The 20,148-nt window shown below is 45.2% G+C and overlaps 1 protein-coding gene across 3 annotated transcripts in view; it reads left to right on the forward strand.

The window, feature by feature from the left end:
- Positions 1-20,148, forward strand: part of NKAIN1 (sodium/potassium transporting ATPase interacting 1) — an 87,112-nt gene that overhangs the window by 44,641 nt on the left and 22,323 nt on the right. For 2 of the 3 annotated variants that reach the window (XM_077337143.1, XM_077337144.1), the window contains exons 2-4: positions 14,857-14,994; positions 16,958-17,038; positions 19,759-19,956. In XM_077337143.1, the coding sequence (XP_077193258.1) occupies positions 14,857-14,994; positions 16,958-17,038; positions 19,759-19,956 (417 nt within the window). The remainder of the gene's footprint in view (positions 1-14,856; positions 14,995-16,957; positions 17,039-19,758; positions 19,957-20,148) is intronic. The other variant, XM_077337145.1, reaches the window with a different exon arrangement.

The following is a 20,148-nucleotide window of genomic DNA, read 5'->3' on the forward strand; positions in this document are numbered from 1 at the left end:
TTGGAGGCTGATTTGAGACCAGGTGCCCAACAGTGCTCATGGTTTTCTCCGTGGTGGTTCCAGAAGGTTTGTTACTTTAGAAATGTCAATTCTGAGTGAAGCTTAATTAAATGAAGTCCCCGCTGAGCTCAAGGCATATGGCAAACGAAATAGCACTGCTCAAAGATAATAGTCCTTCAGGGTACCGTTAATCGTAAGGTTGCTCCGGAGCTGAGCGCAGTAATGGACACAGCACAGTAATGGGTATGGGCATAGAATATAGATGTGGGGCTGAGAGTCTCGGATGGAAGCGGCCAAGCGGTCATAATACAGCCAATGAAGCTGCATCAACAAGGGCAATGCTAGTGAAAAATTCCTGTCTGTGAGACTATTTTCTGTTTTCCTTTGGAATACAGAATGGAGGGATGCACCCATGACTACTACCACCCTTCCCGTAGTAGTAGTAGTCGTCGTCGTCATGGGGGCATCACTCCATATGTGACCCTCTTTCATCTACCTGTATTATCATTTTCCTTGGTTCTCATTCGTTGTTCTTTTTCTTTTCCCCATTGGACCTTGAAGTTTCAGGTTCTGGAATGTGTAAATTTCTTTCTACCACACTGTCTGTGTTGTGATCAGAAGTTGTTTTCCCAGTTGTCATGCAGCCTTTCACAGATCGATTCAGGTGGGTAGGCATGTTGGTTTGAAGCAGCAGGAAAAAGTTCAAATCAAGTGGTACCTTTAAGACCAACAAAACTTGATTGATTTTATTGGTGCCACTTAACCCTTCTCTGAATAAAAGTCTTACTTCTAGCCAGGCAATATATAATTCTCAAAATAGCATCTAAAAAGGGTATCTTGCTTGTAATTATTTGCTCTTGATTGGCAAAGCCAAATAGTTGCCAAATTTTTGTTTCCAATATTCAGACATACTGTTGAGCCTAAGACTGGAAGTAGAGTGTGATAGAAGAGTTTGATAGAAGCAGACATATATGAACATTGCATGATCCTGATGTCTTCTCTACCAAGTAGACTTCTTTCGACCTGGCTTTACCAAGAAGACCCACCTACTAGGTCAGGTGTCTCCAGCTCTTTAGAGCCTGTAGACACCATGGTGAGGAAAAGATATGCAAATTAGCAATATTTAAAGACACTGGCTAGGAGAAAAACAACCATTCTCCGTCTCCATTCTCTAGGTGGGTTCTCCATCTTTAGACATTTTTAAACAGAGGCTGGATAGCCATCTAATGGAGAGGCTGATTCTGGGAAGGTTCAAGGGGGTGGCAGGTTACAATGGATGAGTGATAGGGTTGTCAGTGTCCTGCATAGTTCAGGGGGTGGACTAGGCAGTGGTCCCCAACCTTTTTATCACCGGGGACCGGTCAACGCTTGACAATTTGACTGAGGCCCCGGGGGGGGGGTAGTCTTTTACCGAGGGACGTTGCCGCCGCCTGAGCCCGTGCTCCACTTGCTTTCCCGCCGGCATCCCTAACTTACCTCTGCCCACTGGGGTGCACTGCCAGCAGCTGCGCAGTACCACGTCGAGGCGGAGCCCCAGCCATGGCGGCCACCGGAGAGCACCAAAGATGAGCTGGCAGCAGAGTGGCAGGGCAGCAGCCGGGGAGGAGGACGAGGAGGAGCCGCGGCCCAGTACCAATTGATCTACGGACCGGTCCCGGTCTCCGGACTGGGGGTTGGGGACAGCTGGACTAAAGGGCCCGGAACGTCCCTTCCAACTCTATGATTCAACTTGAAAACAATCCTGAACAGTGGTTGAAGAAAGTACAGTAAATGTAACTAGTATGCAAATGAAAAAAGATGAATCATGTCTGTTTTTCTTTTTTTCAGTTTATTTGTAGTCATCAGCAAAGCGCTGTCCAGTGACAAATGCTGTCAAAATATATTTCTTCAGTGGCAAAGACTGCAGTGAAGTAATGTGACAAAAGTGAATGCAAAATTAAGAACTCTTCTGATACAGGGGTAGGCAACCTGTGGTCCTCCAGATGTCCATGGACTACCATTCCCATGATCCCTTGCCAGCGTTTGCTTAATACATAATAACAGTGGTAATACTGTAATGACATTTAGGCTCACTCACCATCACAAGGGGTCTAAAAGAGCCTGGGGTAAATTTCAAAAAGTAAACACAAGCTACTCTAGAAAATAACATATGAGTAATCATTACCACCTTTGTTAAGTGCTCTGTGGTGTGCCTCTCTGCTATTTGTACTTATGAAATTGTAGTGAGTATCTAATGAAGCATATTTTGAAAACAATTCTCTAGAAAATAACATGAAAATGATAGTTACATGATTGATATAGTTCTATGTCTATAAAACATAGAGACAAACCTTATTCACATTTACCTGAAGTGATGACAGGAAAAAAAACACCTACCAAAAACACTTGTTACATTTTTCATGAATCTGTTCTCAAGGGAGACCTGTTTTCAATGTGGCAGAAGTATCAGGTCTTCCAACAGGACTCACAGTCTATATTCATTAAGTGCAAAAGGCAGTGCACCTGAATCATAGGCGCCCACATCCAAATTATAAAAACCAGGAGATGTCTGCACTACAATTTAATACCTCAGGTTGTAATCAATTCAATGTATGGATGAAAAATACCTCTTTTTGGAACAGCATTTTCATGATATTAATCTGGTTCATCCTATCAGATTTAATTTGCATGAGACTAAAACATTTTATGTCCTCTAAAGTCATGTCGTTTTGCAAGGCATTGCTCAGTTAAGGAAGCTTCCAGATTTTGGGTTTTATCCTGGAGTATTGTTGAAGAATGTATGTTTTTAAAGATCTTGTAGTTACATCCACATTTTTTTTCACAAGGACAAGTTAGACAATATATAAGATTCTTTGAATTATAGTTGAAAAAGCCATTTATTTAACAATGAAATTAACCTTTGTAAAGTTGTATTCAACACATTCTAATATGAGGTGGCAAACAATGCACCTGCCACACCTGTATTTACCTTTAGGAAAGGTCTTTTAGGAAAGGTTTTTAATGTCAAACAGCCAAAAGATGTAGGTTCCTGAAACCTTGTATATCTGGCACAACATGCCAATGTTTGAAAATAATCTGCCAAATTTGGTGTTAAACTCAAAAGAGCTCATAACCCCGTCAGATTTAGGGCATGTATCCTGTTGAAAAAGTGATTTTCTTATCTGAAAGCGGTTTTATGTGTAGCACTTTTGATGATTCTTAATGGATAACCCTTTGTAAAAGTGCTACTTCAAGATCGCCTGCTGCTTGTTGAAAACATTTCTCCCTAATGTTAATCCTCTTGTGCCTAGCGAATTGACCCACTGGTAAATTGTTCAGTAAGTGTGGGGGAGCTTCTTAGAAACCCATACAATATTATCATCTTCCCTGTGGACCATAGTATCTAAGAAAGAAATCATATGGAGGTCACTAGAGTCAGTAAAAATGCAGGGGGCACTAATGGCTGGGCGGGGGTGGGGGGGTGGGAGGCAGTTCGCTGGAGCGGTGGCGAGTTGCTGGTGGGCGTGTGTGGACTGCGGGCGGATGGAGTTGGGGGAGTTGGCGGCGGGCCCACCATGGTCATGGTGGTGGCGGCAGCCCCTGGTTGGGTTTGGTGTGGGCGCAGGCAGGAGATCGGGGGCGGCAGTGCATTATCCCACGTGGGCACTCGTGCGGTGGTGACTCCTCGTGGTGGTGTTTGGCGACGGGTGCGGCACAAGGCCGGCTCCGGGTCCTCTCACCATTCGCTTTGGCCGCTGCGTTCGACGGCAGCTGAGGCTTGCGCTTGTGGGGGGGGGGGCGTCAGCACCGGCTCTTCTTCCTTGGCGGGCTCTGTGTGTGGCGGCAGTGGCAGCTCATCGCTGCAGTTGCCGCCACAGTGCGGGCACTGCCACCAGCAGCACATCCTGGTTCGTGGGCACTGCAGGTGGGTGGCAGAGGGTATCATGGATGGCAGTTCAGCGGTGGCTGTTTGGCACTGGCGCCCCCCCTATCGTTAGTGGACACGGTGGCTGGGTCGTAGACAGTGGCAGGGATGGCTCTAAAGTGGCAGCTCCTGAGGTAGCCATTCTTGCCGTGGCAGGTAGCAGCCTTGGTGCGCTGCCGCAAGTCAGTGTGCGGAGCATCGGAGTGGCGGCGAGGCACTGGTGAACGGGCAGACATGGAGGGCATGAGGTGTTTGGGCCGGGACAATCAGCGTTGCTGGCTGCACCCTAATTGGCCCTATTCCAACTCGGAGACCCCGGACACTCTCCACCTCCTGGCCAGTTTCACAAATATTAAGAGGAACCATGGATAAGATTATTGTTTTAACTGTGTATATTATATTTTGATTGTTTCAGATTTGCACAAGGTTATAAGAATAACATTTAATTTAATTTACCAATGCAAAGCGTGTCCCATGGCTGGAGAGTGGGGAAGAAACTATTCAGTTTGATCTTCCATCTCCTGTTGCAGCCATTTTAGCATTTGGGGCCACCCCCTATGGGAACCATTATGGGATGGAACTTTCTGCTCCCTCTCAAAATCCTGTTGGAACCTGTTGGCTTAAAAGATTGGAGATCCTTTTTGTAGAGGTTTGTAGACGTTAATCTCCCTCCACTCATTGCCATTATTTGTTTTTTTCCTGACTCTTCATCTTTCTTTTTTGAGATGTGGTGACCAGAACTAATGCGTCAGTAAACAAATCCCAAGCTGCTGATTGTCACAGTTAGTTAAAAGTCCTGCTCCAGTAGAGCTGCTTCTGTGTGCATGCCTAGAGAATTTTTGTTCAGAAAATAACTCTGCATCCAAAACAGAATTATACCTTTCTAAGCCCTTCTTCAATATCTTAGAACAGGGTTCCTCAACCAGGGATTTGTGAAACCCTGAGGTTTCTTGAAGGGTTTCCCAAATGGGTGGGTGATAATTAATTTCTTGTAGATTTAAAAATCGGTAAACATTTATTGGGTGCTATGACAATACATGATCATGTTGATCCACCTACCTCTCCCAAAAATGGCTAATGATGGGCCTGAAGGGACCATCATCACATCACTTCTGGGGTTTTTCGAAGACTGAAGAATGTTTCATGGGGTTTCTCAACAGTAAAAAAATTGAGAAAGGCTGGTTTAGGATGATGTAACCGCTTAGGATGACTTGCAGATTACAGAAACTGTGGCCCAGTTTAGATAGCTTCTTTCCATGGATCTTCCATATATCATGCAGTTCAAGATTGATGATTGTGCCAGGTTTTTGGGGGGAGATAGTTATTCACATATTTATTCTTTTTGCTTTGAGTATTTATGGCTAGGGATGGGTATGAACCTAAAAGTTTGGCTCAGAGTCTGAGGCAACCCATGGACCAAATTTAGCCAGAAGACCCTGAATCATTGAGTTGGGCTAGCAGCCATTTCATCTGTCTTTCTTGCAGCTATTTCAGCCTGACAGTAGGTGGATGCACCTGTCAGTTATTAGGCTGAAATGGCTAGCAGCCATTTCATTGGTCAGTTTTGCTCCCCCCCACTTCCCCATGTGTGCGTGGGGATGTGAATCCGATTGGCTTGCAGCCATTTAAACCTAAGAGGTCAGCTGTGGATCCCAGTCACAAATTAAGTTTAAGGGCCAGAATAACCAAACCAGACAAAAGTCCAGGAAATCTTCGGAGACTCTGAAATGCCCCAAGTTCATGCTGAATTTTGGCTTGTGAGGCGGTTCATGCCCATCCCTATTTATGTCTCTCTTTTCTCACTGAGGGTCTCAAAGCATATTGCAACACACATACACACTGTCAATAAAATCAACAATACTGTTAACTTGTCCATCACGTGCCACATTGGGAGACCGTAGTCGGTGTTCATCACAAGTCTCAGGAAAACCATATCTAAATTATGAGCTGTTCTTTATTATCTGTAGAGTGAGAAATTTAATCAAGATGAGCTGTAATGGAGAGAGGTAGAGGGAGGAAAGAGAGGGCCAAGAAAAAACAGAATGATTACCTTTAACATGGTTTTGTTCAGAGGATCAGTGGAAGGAACAGCTCTGGTATATCTTCATGGGCAATGAACTCACCTTCGTCTCCTCCTGTCTTTATATATAGCACATATTTTTTACCTAGTTCTTCATCCAAAGAGCTCAGAACAGCATATATGGTTCTCACTTCTCCGTGTTATTCTCCCTGTGGAGTAGGCTAAGCTTCAGAGAGGTCCATGATATGTCAGTGAGCTTTTTAGGTGAGTGTGGGTTCAAGCCCAAGTCCCCCAGATCATAGTTCAATATTCCAACCACTACATCAAATTGACCTAAAAAGAAGAGACTGGAATCTGGATAAATTTGCCGCTTCCAAGAGCCAGAACTCATTCTTAATACCTTATTTTTGTGTCCTTGTGATGGATTGTGGTGGTTGTTTCGGCTGACTTGCTGTGAAATATGATTGCTGGCTGAAAAATGGTATGAGTAACAGACAGTGAGGAGCAACCCCCTTTTTATTTTCTATTGGAACAGGTATTGCAAGTTGTTTGGACTGGCAGGCAGGTTGGATTCCTAGCAAGAGAATGGTCATTAGCCAACATTTCTAGCTGCAGTTTAACGTGCGAAATAGGGTACTTTCTTTTGGGGAGGAAAGAAAGAGAACCATCACCGGGCAGACAACCTGTTCATTTTTCTCCTCTGGTAAAGGGAAAATCCTAAATATCCAGGCAAACATAGGGCAAACTTTTATTGGTGGCAGTGGAGGACTTAGCATGGGGCTATAGGAACCTCCCCTGGTCCAGATAATCTGCTCATCTGATGTTGTCAGATCTCTGAAGCTAAGCAAGGTCGGCCATGGTTAGGATTTGGATGAGAGACCAGCAAGAAAGTCCAGCGTTGCTGTGCAGAGGGATGCAATGGCAAGCCACCTCTGAACCCCTCTTGTGTTGAAAGCCCTACGAGGTTGTCATAAGTCCCCTGTGCCTTGATAGCACTTCCCCTCACCACTGATAGGAACCTCTCTCCTAAATGCAGCCTGGGAAGCGGCACACATCAGGAGCCTGAAAAGTCAAGTAGTATATTTCCAGATGTGTTAAATGAGGAACGGTTTCACTTCCAGAAGGGAATAGCTTAGGGAGGGCAGCTAGTGAGGCAGAATAGGACTCAGTCATGAGGTGAATTATATCCTTCAATCATAAGAATGTCATCCTTCTCTAAGGGGAGAGGAATTGTGAGGGTTTAGTAGGTGGAACTTATTCACTCAAGGGACTTGCTAGGTCAAGCTTTTTCAACCTTTTGGCCTTGGAAGAACCCCTGATATATTTTTAAGGCTTTGAGGAACCACAGAACTGATGGCATGCCCCTTCAGAGAAGTAGGCATAGAAGCAAGATGTGGGACCCAGCCTATCAAATCAATCGATCATTTACCGTTTCCAATGTTGGGGAAGAGACTAGGCCTGTAGAGTGACAGGGGAAGTGGTCTCCAGTGACATCTAGTGATGTCAGTAGCCATCCAAACTTCTGGGAATGGCTGCATGATCCCTGGGGAGCTCTCATATAACCCCCTGCCCTAGATAAAGACTGAGGGCTTGCAACTTCTACTTGATGTACTTAACAGACCCAAGGCCCAGACTTGTGAGGGAACTCCGTCCCTGAGGAGATTCCATCCCACACTAATGCTCCACCCAGACTGAGTCAAGAATATTTGGAGCCAAGCCATTATACTTTGGATCCACTTTTTAGCATTTTTTTGTTTTTGTGATTTTTTTGTGTATGCGATTTATTGGCAGTCTGCTGAGGAAGCCTATGAATGTTAGACGGGGTGTAAATCTTTTAAAATAAGTGAATTGGCAGGGGTCTGCATGTCAAGAAAGAGGTAGGCTCTCAGGGGAACGGAAGGAGGAAATAAATCGACCACAAGGTAAGCGACAGCTGGTGCATAATAACAATAATAAAAAAGAGCTGAAAAGATGCCACCCCCTGAATGACAGACCTGGGTTTTTGAAAGGTCCGGGGACGTGGCTTGCCTCTCAATGGTGTGGCTTTTATGAGTGCTCCTGAAACCTTTATTATGTCTTGTAAATGGAAAGGGGCAGAATCCGTTGGTCTCTGTCATCTATTCATCACAGCCCCCTGAAATAAACCACCTTGATGACAAGAAACCCATGCACACATTTCTCTTCCCTCTTCCCTCTGATCTAAGCCAATCTTCCTCAGCAGAGCAGCTTGACAGGAGGCTATAAATCACCGGCACAGGTGGCTTCACCTTCTAGATTAGGCTAATTAGGTTCTTAATGGCCCTGTTGAACGCAGACCTCCACTCCATATGCCCCCCCCCAAAAAAACCATTAGGTGCTATAAGCTCCTGTGTATTTTTCCTACCAGGTTCCCCCCATCTTTGGAAGCCAGGAGTAGATCGCTCACCCCCAAGCTCTTTGAAGGCTTCCTGCCTTGAAATTTGGAGCATACTCTTGGAGCATAAATCCACCATACTGTTCTTGAGGAAAGTGCAATCTAGTCGCAGGATTCCTGGCTTCATTTATTTATTGCCCCTTAAGTACATTTTTAGAGTTCAGAGTTGCGTACGAAAGAAATCCCAGGAAAAAATAAAGCCATTGTTTGCTCAAGACTGCTTTTGATGCTGTCTGGTGTTCCATTTTTTTCGTGTTGCTGGTTTGGGGTTTTAGGAGCTTTTTATTTCTTGGTCTTGTTCCTGTCTTAATGGTGGCTCATTTTAGTGTTCCTAGTTTTAGATTCTTCATCCTTGGCACTCTCTTTTGGTGCCCCAGGGCACAGATCTTGGTTCACTACTTCTTTATTCTGCTTCTTTTCTCGGGATTCTTCAGTCCCTTTGAAGTAGTTTTTTTCAGTTTTATTTTTTATGTCAGTGGTTATCCTGTTACATCTTTCAGTTCACCTTTGATGCTCTTTTTAAAAAGTTTTTGCGCAGTCATCCAATCGCAGTTTGATACTTAATATGTCTACAATAGAATTTCTGGTTATTCCACCCAAATGCAACCTGTTTCATCCATGAGTATCAGTGATTTTGCTCTCCTTCTTTTTCTTTTTGGAATTTACCCTGTTTTCCCTTTACATTTTAATAGAATATTTATAGCCATTAACTATACAGCCCTGCTTTATACCCTTCTCTACTTTTATGGGATCTGTCACGGTACCCTGAGGGTTGATTCTTATCCTTATGAAGGTATTTTCATGCAGTGCCCTCATAAAATATAAAAAGTGCCTACCTATAGTTGAAGCTTTCAGTTTGCTCCATAGAATGCTCCTAGAGCAGCCTTTCTCAGCATTTTTAGTCTTGGGAAACCCTTGAAACATTCTTCAGGCTTCAAGAAACCCCAGAAGTGGTATGATCATGCAGCACATTATTTGGGAAGTATAGCTTTGTATGAGTCCACCCGGGGCCCCTCCCCTTCCCACCCCCTCCAGGCCCATCATTGGCCATGGGGGGGGGGTGTCAACATGACCATGTATGGTCATATCTTCTGATAAACCGAAGACCATCAAGAAACCCTGGTTGAGAAAGCCTGTCCTGGAGATGGAATCAAAGGCTGATATCAAATCAATGAAAGCTGCATAAAGGGAAATGATAGATTTGGAAGAGTATCTGGCCATTAGTGGTTTAATATTGTACATTGATCCAGAGTTGAACGCCCTTCTCTGAAGCCAGCTTGCTCATGACCCAGACAGTTATCTTGTTCCATCCAAACTTTCCATTTCTCCTGTAAATGCTGAGCATACAGTTTGCTCACAGTACTTAAGAGGCTAATTGGCCTATAATTGGACAGCTTATCTTGGTTTTCCCTCTTGAATATGGGAAGTATAATTCCCACCCCCCAGTCTTTTGGTATTCTTCCTGAATTGTCAGTGGCTGTGAATAAAGAGGCCTGCTCTGGCACCCACAAGTCCAAATTGTTTTTTATTAGCTCAGGGTGGATTAAAGCTATGCCTGGAGCCTTATTTGTCCTCAGAGTCTTGATCAAACTTCTCACTTCTGAGAACTCTACTGGCAGCTAGCTTGGGAGGTTTCCTGTCTCATCAGATGTTCAATCTCATCCACACCACCATACAGTTCCCTAGTGTCTTCCCCATACCTCAGGTAAAATAACATTATTCAGTGAAGAGGGGGACTTACTTGGGTGATTTGCAACCAACTTCCGAAACAGAGAGGAATTCTTTAACTTAGCCGGCCGTCCCAACCGAGCCCAGGTTTGTTTCATGGCTTCTTCTCTCTCTTTTTTGTGCTGTAGGAGAGGTTCTTTGTATAAATACACACCCCTATTCACTATACCTGTTTACACTATATTCACTATATTACCAAGAGAGTATTTATTTATTGCATTTTACCTTGCCAACTGCGGCGCAATCAATTAAACAAACTTGTGTTTGTTGTAGTGCTTTTCGTAGCCTGTAATTTTGAAACATCATCCGCATTATTTCTATACTTCGCATATGTCATAGTAAAGCCGTCTACTTTACCGTAATCTTCATAATATCTCTAAATTCTGTTTTGTCTGTTGACGTTGCCAAAATCCAGATTCACATTTTGATTCTTTCAGACATTTGATGGTGCCTTTCTTCCTACCCATGTTCCTTTTTCACAGCCTCCTTACTGAATTTCTGTCGTTAATTCTGCTGCAGCTCTCATTTTTCCTGCTCCTTGTTTTGCCTCTGTCTCTCTCTCTCTTTTGCTATCCTTCTTCTTTTGTCAGATTGTGAAGGCTATGAAGAGCAGTACAACAAACACAAGTTTATTTTATTTATTGCGCCTCAGTTGCCAACGTAAAATGCAATAAATAAATGATCTGTTGGTAATGGCTTGATTTCCCCCTTGGTGTTTTCTGTCCAGTCATAATGAAGTGTTCAAAACAGATGCTCCATCACTGAGACATGGCCCCTTCACATACAAAAAAATGCACAATAAGCCTTTTAAATGCCTTCAGAGTTCACTGGCACTGCCCTTGCGGCTTGCAAAAGTTATTTAAATTTTAAAAGGCCTGTGTTCCCTTTAAATGCCCTTTCTTCCATTAGAAACGACAGAGAATGGGGGCACCTTTGGGGGGGGGCATAGAATTTGACTGCCTGGTCCAGTCTTATTCAGATTTGGGGATTCCAACCGTCCCTCCCCCAACCCCATATGCCCCAGGAACAATTCTCTTATATCCTCTGGAGACTGTTGACTCTAATGGCTCCTGCAGGCTACAGTAGAGCTGAAAAAAATTGGCATTCTGAAATATTTACTGTGAACTCTCATATGATCTTTGTATGGCGTATTCTTGATTTTTCTTTTTATATGTGTTAATTCTCACATTTATATTTATATATTTATTTATATTTTAACTTATATACCGCTGCTCTCAGAGACTTGCGGCGATTTACAATAAAAGAATAAAACAACACAACCCGTCAAAATCCCGACACATTAAAAGGTGGCTATTCATTGGAGTTATCTCCCCATCACCCCTCCCCTGTCCAGGGGAAGTCAGGAGCTCTTTCATTAGGAGCGAAGGTCCTGATCTCATTAATTCTAGGGGATCCCCTAGTAGTAACTCCAGGACCTCAGCCCGGCCTCAACCATACGTCTGGGGGAAGAGCTCCGTCTTGCAGGCCCTGTGGAAAGCTGATAACTCTGGCAGGGCCCTCAGCTCTTCCAGCAGCTCATTCCACCAGGCTGGGGCCGGGGCCGAAAAAGCCCTGGCCCTGGTTGAGGCCAGGCGAATGTCCTGGGGACTCCAGGACATATCCAATCCCTTTATAGTGGAAAGTATCCAGGCACGAGTCTCTGGTTTCCTTTGTAAAGGGAATGTTTTTTATTTTTATTTTTTTACTTTTCTTGCAAACTGATTTACATGAGCATGTGTCCTCTGAAACATATGAACAGGGCTCCTGAGCCAAACCTATCAAGTTTAGTACTGTATTGCAGACTGACAGCGGTTCTCCAGGGTCTCAGACCAAGGTTTTTCACATTGCCTGCTACCTGATCCTTTTAACTGGAGATGTCAGGAATTGAACCTGGGACCTTCATGCAAAGCAGATGATCTGCCACTGAGCCACAACCCTGTGTCCATAACATTAAGAGGTTGCATGCTTGGAATCTGTCAGTGATTGAGACTGTTGCATTCACAGTAACCACTCTTTTATCACAGGAGTGCCTTCCTTCTGTAAATATCTTCAGATGAGAAGTCATTTCTATAGTTGCTTGCAACTTCACCAGGGATTAAACTACTGCTGTTCCTCTTAGTGTTGCCTGCAGGCTAAGGGGGAAAATTGCAATAGATCTTGTATTCTTAGTCAGTGGCTGTGGAAGATCAGAGCTAACTCCAAATTTAGGGTGTGCGGGCAAAATAACCACCTGCGGGGCTCCTGTTGCACACACATGCGGGTCTTGGTGGGAGGGAAGTGTCCTGTGGTGTGGTTAGATAAGATTCTGGATTCCACAACTTATTTTTCTTGCTGCTCCAGAGCTCATCCCACCTTGTTTGTATTTCTTTTAGCCCTTCCCTGCAGTGGTGGGCTCTCCTGGGAGCCCTAGGACCCCACCTAGGGTTGCCAACTCACAGGTGGGGCCAGGAAATTACCCGAAATTACAGCGGCTCTCCAGACAACAGAGGTCAGCTCTCCAGGAGAAAATGGCTTCTTGGGATTGTCGGTGGTATGGCAGAAATGCCAGCAATGTCTCAAGCGCCTGTGCATCCATGGGAGTCGGCCAAGAATCCCTGGTCCCGACTGTACATGGACTTTGCAGGCCCATTCCCGGGACACACATTCCCGGTGATTGTGGATGCCTTTTCAAAGTGGCTGGAGGTAGCCCTGATCTTAGCCATGACCTCAGCTGTGGTCATCCACACCCTACAACGGCTCTTTGCAACCCACGGGTTGCCAGACACTATCATTTCTGATAACGGGGATCAGTTTCCTTGTCAGAATTCAAGAACTTTCTGGCAGACTGCCTCATTTGGAGAGCTTTTCTCTCCAGTGTTGACCCAAACTGGGTGACAACATAAGTCCCCACCTTCTGCATTTTATCCTTACAACAGCATCCCAGTGAAGTTAGTTAAGCTAAGAGTGACTGACCCAAGGAGTAGGGACTTCAACCTCGGTCTCCCAGATCATACTCCAACAATGTAACCACCACCCTATCCTGGCTTTCTCTTTAGCTGTCTCTCGAATAGACTTGTAGCATCCTTGCTTCACTTATCTTTCCCCCCGCTTCCTCTGCCCTGGTTGTAGAGAGTTTGGGGAAGGGAACTCTTAAGAAAAGGATAGGCTCTTGTCTGCCTGCTTTTCTATCACCCTCTTTTAGTGGGATGCCCATCTGGGTATGCTTGTGGATTGACACACATTGCTGCCCTCTACTGGGGAAAGGAAAATGGAAACTGGCATTTTGGAAGAAAATCTCATGGCATTCGTTGGTGCCTAGTTAGCTGGAGTCACATCTCCAAAGCTAAGTGGTGTTAGCCCTGGTCAGTATTTGGATGGAAGACCACCAAGGAATACGAGGGTTGTTCTGTAAAGGCAGGCAGTGGCAAAGCCATCTGACAGAGAGGCTGATTCTGTGAAGGTTCAAAGGGGTAGCAGGTTACAGTGGATGAGCAAGAGGGTTGTAAGTGTCCTGCATAGTGCAGGGGGTTGGACTAGATGACCCAGGAGGTCCCTTCGAACTCTAAGATTCTATGATTCTATGAATGTCTCTTGCCTTCATGTTTCCTGCCTTGAAACATGAGTGGTTGTCACGTCCACTGAGAGAGCATTGCAAACCAGGTAGATGCATGCCGAGACCTGGGTAGCCCAGGATAGCCTGGTCTAATCAGACCTCAGAAACTAAGCAGGATTGGCTCTGAGCATTTGGATGGGAGACCACCAAGGTCGTCCGGGGTTTCAACAGGCCAGTGGCAAACCACCTCAGAATGTCTCTTGCCTTGAAAAACACTACAAGGCTGGCGTAAGTTGGCTGCAACTCGAGAGCACTTTTCAATACTATGGAGATGCATACAGATGCTTCTTAGAAAGAGAACTCAACGCTGAGTTTCCCACCCACTTCTGCTGAGCTTGTTTACCATTCTCCACCCTTTGTGATACTTTGGGGCAAGGGTTCTTATCAGGAAATCATATGTGTCTTCTATGCTTCAGACAATATGCCTGCCTTGCCCCCTTTTTGGGGGTGCCTTCTCTAAGCGACTTAATATTTGTCCAGTGACACACACACACACAATTTTTAAAGTTTTGGAAACTGGTCTCAGAAAGGAGGGTTACGATGATACAGGCACCAGCCAATTAGGGCCATGCCTAGCCAGCTTTCAGGTTTGATGCAAATTCTTTGGTTTTCCATTTAATTGTGCATCTTGGTTCATTTTATGGTATGGTGACCAGGCAGTGCCGTTATCATCAACCATATAATTAACTACAGTCAAGCAGTTGAGTTTGGCTTTGTTCGTTTTTGGTCTTTTGGAACAGGTAGGACCCAGATTAACAGGGAGTTGGATGCTCAAGTTCTCTTTTAACAGATTTCGAGGAGGTTTGACAGGTTCACCTCCAGACAATCGCTGTGACTTGAACAAAGACACAGTGGAGCTCTTTGTAGATTGGGTGAAACTTTGTGTTTTGATTTCTGCCTGTTAAACTGCCGGCTCTAATCCTGCAGGGGTCTTGGGCCTCCCCTGCCTCCCCAATTCCCCCTTCCCCAGTTTATGATAATAGCTAATGAATCTTCTTGCACCATGATCTATTTGTTCGACACCGGCTAATGAATCATGCCAACGTCTCTGTCTATTGTAACTAATAGTCCATGGGGTTTCTCATTAATTATGTGATATACTTTGGACTTCTTCTTTCCTTTCCCTTAAAAAAAAATGTTCCTCGGGATACTGCGGAATGAGTAATTCTCTTCTCTGTCCCACTTTTGTTCTCTTTCAGATAGCGGCCCTGGAGAGGCAGATCTTTGACTTTCTGGGTTATCAGTGGGTGCCCATCCTGGCTAATTTTTTACACATAATGGCAGTCATCTTAGGGATCTTTGGCACCGTCCAGTACCGATCCAAATACCTCATACTGGTAGGTACCAGCTAAGCAGGGCAGCTTGATCTTAGAGCTGCTCCATTTCTTTGCAGTGTGGGTAAATGAAGCAGTTTAAAAAACTGAACTAGTAGGGGCCTCCAGCCCACATGCAGTGGCGACAAGAGACCATGGTTGAAATTGTCCCAGTGTGACTGCACGCTTGCATGGAAAAGGTAAGGACGAACAGAGTGTTTGTTGCCTGTACATTTGTGCTGGTTAATACTAGCTATCTCAGGGGTCACCAATCTTTTTGGACCTATTCACACCTTCAGAATGCTGACACAGGGTAGAGAGCAGGCCTACAAAATGGCTGGCGTGGGAGGAGGAGGTAACTGCAAAATGTCAGAGAGTGAAGTCAGCTGTAGCTCTGATATTAACTTTTCAACATGCTCTGTTTAACCAGATGCCTTTTGAAATGAACATGTTGCTTTAAAATGTACCTGCAGATGCCCTCTTGGGCCTTCTGGAGGCAGCTGCCGCCTGAGCATTGCAGTACCTAAGGCCTATCATCCTAGGCGTTTTCAACATCCTTGTTGGAGGTGCCTGCCTCTGGTCAGGCCCAGGTCTAGTGTCATCCATGGCAATTCTGGGGTTCTCAAAATTTGTTACTGGCTCTACCCATCAAGCAGGCCACTGGATTTAAACTTTGGTGCCGGGCGGGAAATGGGACTGATCGCTAGTAATTTAGTGTCATGGTCAGACCACTACACTCTGAAGGTCAGGCTCAAGAACCCATCCCTTCCCTTAGTGGGTTTAAGGTGTGTTTTGCCTACCTGCAGAGACTTATTATTTATTGGATTTCTAGCCCACTGCTCTCGGAAACCGGCTCACGGCGGGTTACACAAAAAATCCATACAATACAACAAAAACCCCATAAAATCCCATTACAACCACAATATCAGCATACAATAACATCCACAGATGGCAAAAAACCATTGTCCCCTGAGACAATACTTTACACAGGCAGTATGGGGGGGGGGGGACAGATGTTTAGCTAGCGCCGAGATATTTGGTTGACAACATTAGAAGAGACCCATATCATTTGCTCTAGCACTGGCCCTGTCCGTAAACCAATCACAAGCCTCATCTGTCTCCGCCCCCTTTTTAAATAATTGGGCAGGCACTGGGAAAGGTAGTGGTGGGCACGTCAAAGATGCCTTTATATATCACAGAATGTCTTGTTTGTGATGGGAACGAGCCATGGAGTCCTCAAGCTTTGCATGTTCCTTGTCTTCTGGAGTCAAGACTGAGAATGGAAGACTGGCTGGTCTTGTAAGAAAGTTTGATTTATTCCATGAAAGCTCCACCTGGGGAAGGTTTGCTCACTTGCCTGTTAACCAGGATTCTAAGTCTGGTCTGCACAGTGATTTGGAATCATGGCTGTGTAGCAAGAGACCTGACCACAGCTAGTTGTTTAGCCTAACGGGACATTTAGCATCTAGCCATTTTTTTTAAATTTAGTTGCCCATGGCCAGTCTGTTTTCTGCTTCTTTCCCCAAAGCAAAAAGCCATTCCTGACTTTCATCCACTTCATTGGAGAAGGAGGCACTTTCGATAGAAGATGCTATCACCTTTGGGGCAGCGGGGAGCACCCATTTGACCTCTACATTGGAGTATACTTGACTTGGAACTTCCCAGTATTTTGTACTTGACTTCCGGGGAGACCTTTTGCAGTTGGTCCTATCTCCCATGGTGGCCATTTTGTGGTGGCACTCAATACCATTTCTCAACATGCCCAAAGTGACTACAAGACTCAACAAGGTTGGGGACCTCTGAAGCAGGCACACCTGTAATCCAAGGGAATCTACCAGCTCCTGTTGCCTTTTAGATGCGGAATGATTGAGGTTAGGGCAAGGCCTTGAGGCAATCTGTCTCATCTGCTGCTAGCAGTCTTCTCCGTACGCCATTCTTGACTGTCACTCTGCTTTCTTCTCTCTCTTTCTCTCTCCCCCCCCTCCAGTATGCAGTATGGCTCGTGCTGTGGGTTGGATGGAATGCATTCATCATCTGTTTTTACCTGGAAGTAGGACACCTTTCACAGGTAATTACCTCAGTAATCACGCTGAGTGCATGCCCTTCTCAAGCCACTGATCCACCTGACAATCCCGGGTCTTTCCATCCATCATCTTTGCGCTGTGATGGCGCCCGTCAAATAGAGATTAGAGTTCGGGAGGGGATTCGGTGTCATAAAGATGCCACGGCTGTTTGCAGACGTCTTCCTTCCTCCCTGTGTGCCGACGGTGCCATGCAGAATCGGCATATCAGGGCTGATGGGGAAGGATGCCGGGAGTGATCTGAAATGATGTGCCGCTCTGCAAATTGAAGAGGTGATGGTTTCCTTATCTTTTCTAAAAACATGTGCCTTCCAATTGAAAGTGACACGCCTCTTTAATGGGAAATGTCCTTTTCAAGAGGAATTGAGGGGAGGGGGGGATCTCCACCTGAAATTGCTATGCCTGTGTACTGAGAAATCACAAGTGGATCATTCTGCTGACTTCCCATATTGGTGAGCAGGCCAGGAAGGAAGCAAGGCTGCATCTTGGCTGTGGATTGGTAGCATGCTTAGGATGGCAGTGCTAGAGAGACTAGAGCAGGGGTCCCCAAGGTGGTGCCTGTGAATGCCGCAATGTCCACAAACACCCTTCCTGGTGCCTGCCAAGTGTTTTTTAGAAAAGTGGGTGGGGCCAGGTTTTGATTCGCCATTGAATATGTGATTGGCTGTGCAGGGCTTTTTTTTTTTTTTTTTTTTAGAGATATTGGTTTGCCAGCAGCTGCCACTATAGTACAGGATCTTCTGAGAAGTGAAGGGGCAGCAGCCATTTTGTGTCTAACTCTGCATCCTGCGGCAGCCATTTTGTGTCTAACTCTGCATCCTGCGGCAGCCATTTTGTGGCTATGCCAAACACGCTGTGTCAAAATTCCAAAGGTGTCCACGGGCTCAAATAGGTTGGGGACCTCTGGGCTAGAGGGAAAAGGGGTAAGCACCTCCCCCACCATCTAACCAGTCCAATTTGCAGCCTCCTTGTGGCTTATTTTCATTGATAACATTCATGAGAGTGCCACATGAAGTCTTAATTTAACCCTGTATCAAATAGCTCCTCTGGAGAGACTTGTACATTAACAATCTGTTCTTCCCTTGTCTTAAACTGAGATATGAATCTGTTTGGGTGGGGCAGGTAGGCAAGCTACATTGCCTCATTCCCTTGGAGCAGTGTAGAGATAAAGGGACTGGCCTACCTCATAGGCTTGTTGTCACATATTTAGTGTCAGATTCCATAAAGTCACACCAGAGTATCAAAAGTCAGATGTAGTGAATTTGAAATTTTTGTCATTTTTATAATCATCCTGCAGAGGACAAGTTGGGGGGGGGGGAGGGAAGCAAGAGTAAAACTGAGTGGAATATGTAATATCCCCTGGCAACTCCAGTCAAGAAGATCAGATAGTGATGAAGGATCTCCACCTGAGTTTCCAAAGAGCTGCAAATACTGCTCTTGATAGGTCAGAGGTCTGTCTTAGTGTAAGTCACCTCTGTGTATTCATGGGAACAAGGAGGCCTTCAAAAGAAATTCTGTCTAAACGTCAGAGCGGTTTCTCAGTGGAACAGGCTTCCTCGGGAGGTGGTGGGTTCTCCATCTTTGGAAATTTTTAAACAGAGGCTGGATAGCCATCTGATGGAGAAGGCTCAAGAGGCTGGCAGGTTACAGTAGATGAGCGATAGGGATGTGAGTGTCCTGCATAGTGCAAGGGGTTGGACTAGATGACCCAGGAGGTCCCTTCCAACTCTGTTATTCTATGATTCTATGTATGCTAAGCAAATACACTGCCACTGGGCTACAAAGAGTCCCAATCTGGTGGTCCAGTGAAGTGTTGTCAGGAGCCATCCATATTTCTGGGCATGGCTGAGTAATCCCAGGGGAGCTCTTTCGTAACCCCTGCTCGAACCAGTAAACAAAGCTGGCTCTAACATGTCCAGGAATTCTAGCAGATGTTTTATTTACTTAATGTTTTACAAAAGCTGCTAGGAGTACATGAAGCATCAGGATCTGCTGATTTGGAGACAGTGAAGGGTTTCTTGGCCTATTTCTCCAGACCCCAATAGTGTCAGGTGAGCTAGGTAGAATGGCCATTAGAATAAATACATAAACAACTACTTTTGTCTGTGATGTGCCCATTATAACTGTCTGCTAGGCCTCCCTAAGGAGGGGAATGATCAGGCCCAGCCATAATTTTCCACCTCCAAGGACTTGAAGAATGGAAGAAAAATGGCTTCCATGTAGTGCCTCTCTAGGAATATCCTTTACTCTCTGTGGTGTAGGCAATAGAGATGAAGCGGCAGCCTAGAAGGTCACCCAGAAGTAGCACCACAACCTCCTCAAACTCCACACTTTGTAAGTCTGGCAAGTTGTGGTATCCCACCTTCTGATGTTTTTTTTGGTATGATGTTCCTGAGTATATGAAGCTATTTTACACTGAGTCAAAGTATTGGTATACCAAGATCACGATTGTCTGACTGGCCTCAGCTGTTCTGTAGAGCAGATATTCTATCACTGACTGTGCTAATTCTATTTTCCTCATTTAGGCAGTTTGCTTCTGGAACGTACTGGGTAGCTGGAGAGAGAGGCTTTGGTGTAATTTGCGGTGGTGCTCTAACCAGCCTTTCATCTTATCTTCATGACACCACCTGGTGTGTGCATGAGGACTGTTGATCACCAGTCCTCAAGCTTACTTCACTGCCTCTTTTATTTTGGCCTCCTCCCTTAGGACCGAGACTTCATCATGACCTTTAATACATCGCTGCATCGTTCGTGGTGGATGGAGAATGGGCCTGGTTGCCTGGTGACCCCCATCATGAACTCTGATTTGGCCATTGAGGACCATCACGTCATCACAGTCACTGGGTGCTTCCTGGATTACCAGTATATTGAGGTGGTGAGCAGTGCGATGCAGATATTCCTTGCGGTAGGTGGTAACCCCATCTCTCCCACTGGTTCTACTTCTGCCCTATAACAACAGTGGGTGCAGTGGACTTGCTTCTGCTCTTCCTGTAACAAGCCCTTGTCAATGCCTGCTAGGTTTACAGAATGGGTTTTTCTCTGATTCAGAAACTGGAGGGACATTCTGAATAATTCTTTTTAACTCCACAAAGAATTG

The sequence above is a fragment of the Paroedura picta genome, chromosome 5, assembly GCF_049243985.1.
Source record: "Paroedura picta isolate Pp20150507F chromosome 5, Ppicta_v3.0, whole genome shotgun sequence".
In the NCBI taxonomy this organism is placed as follows: domain Eukaryota; kingdom Metazoa; phylum Chordata; class Lepidosauria; order Squamata; family Gekkonidae; genus Paroedura; species Paroedura picta.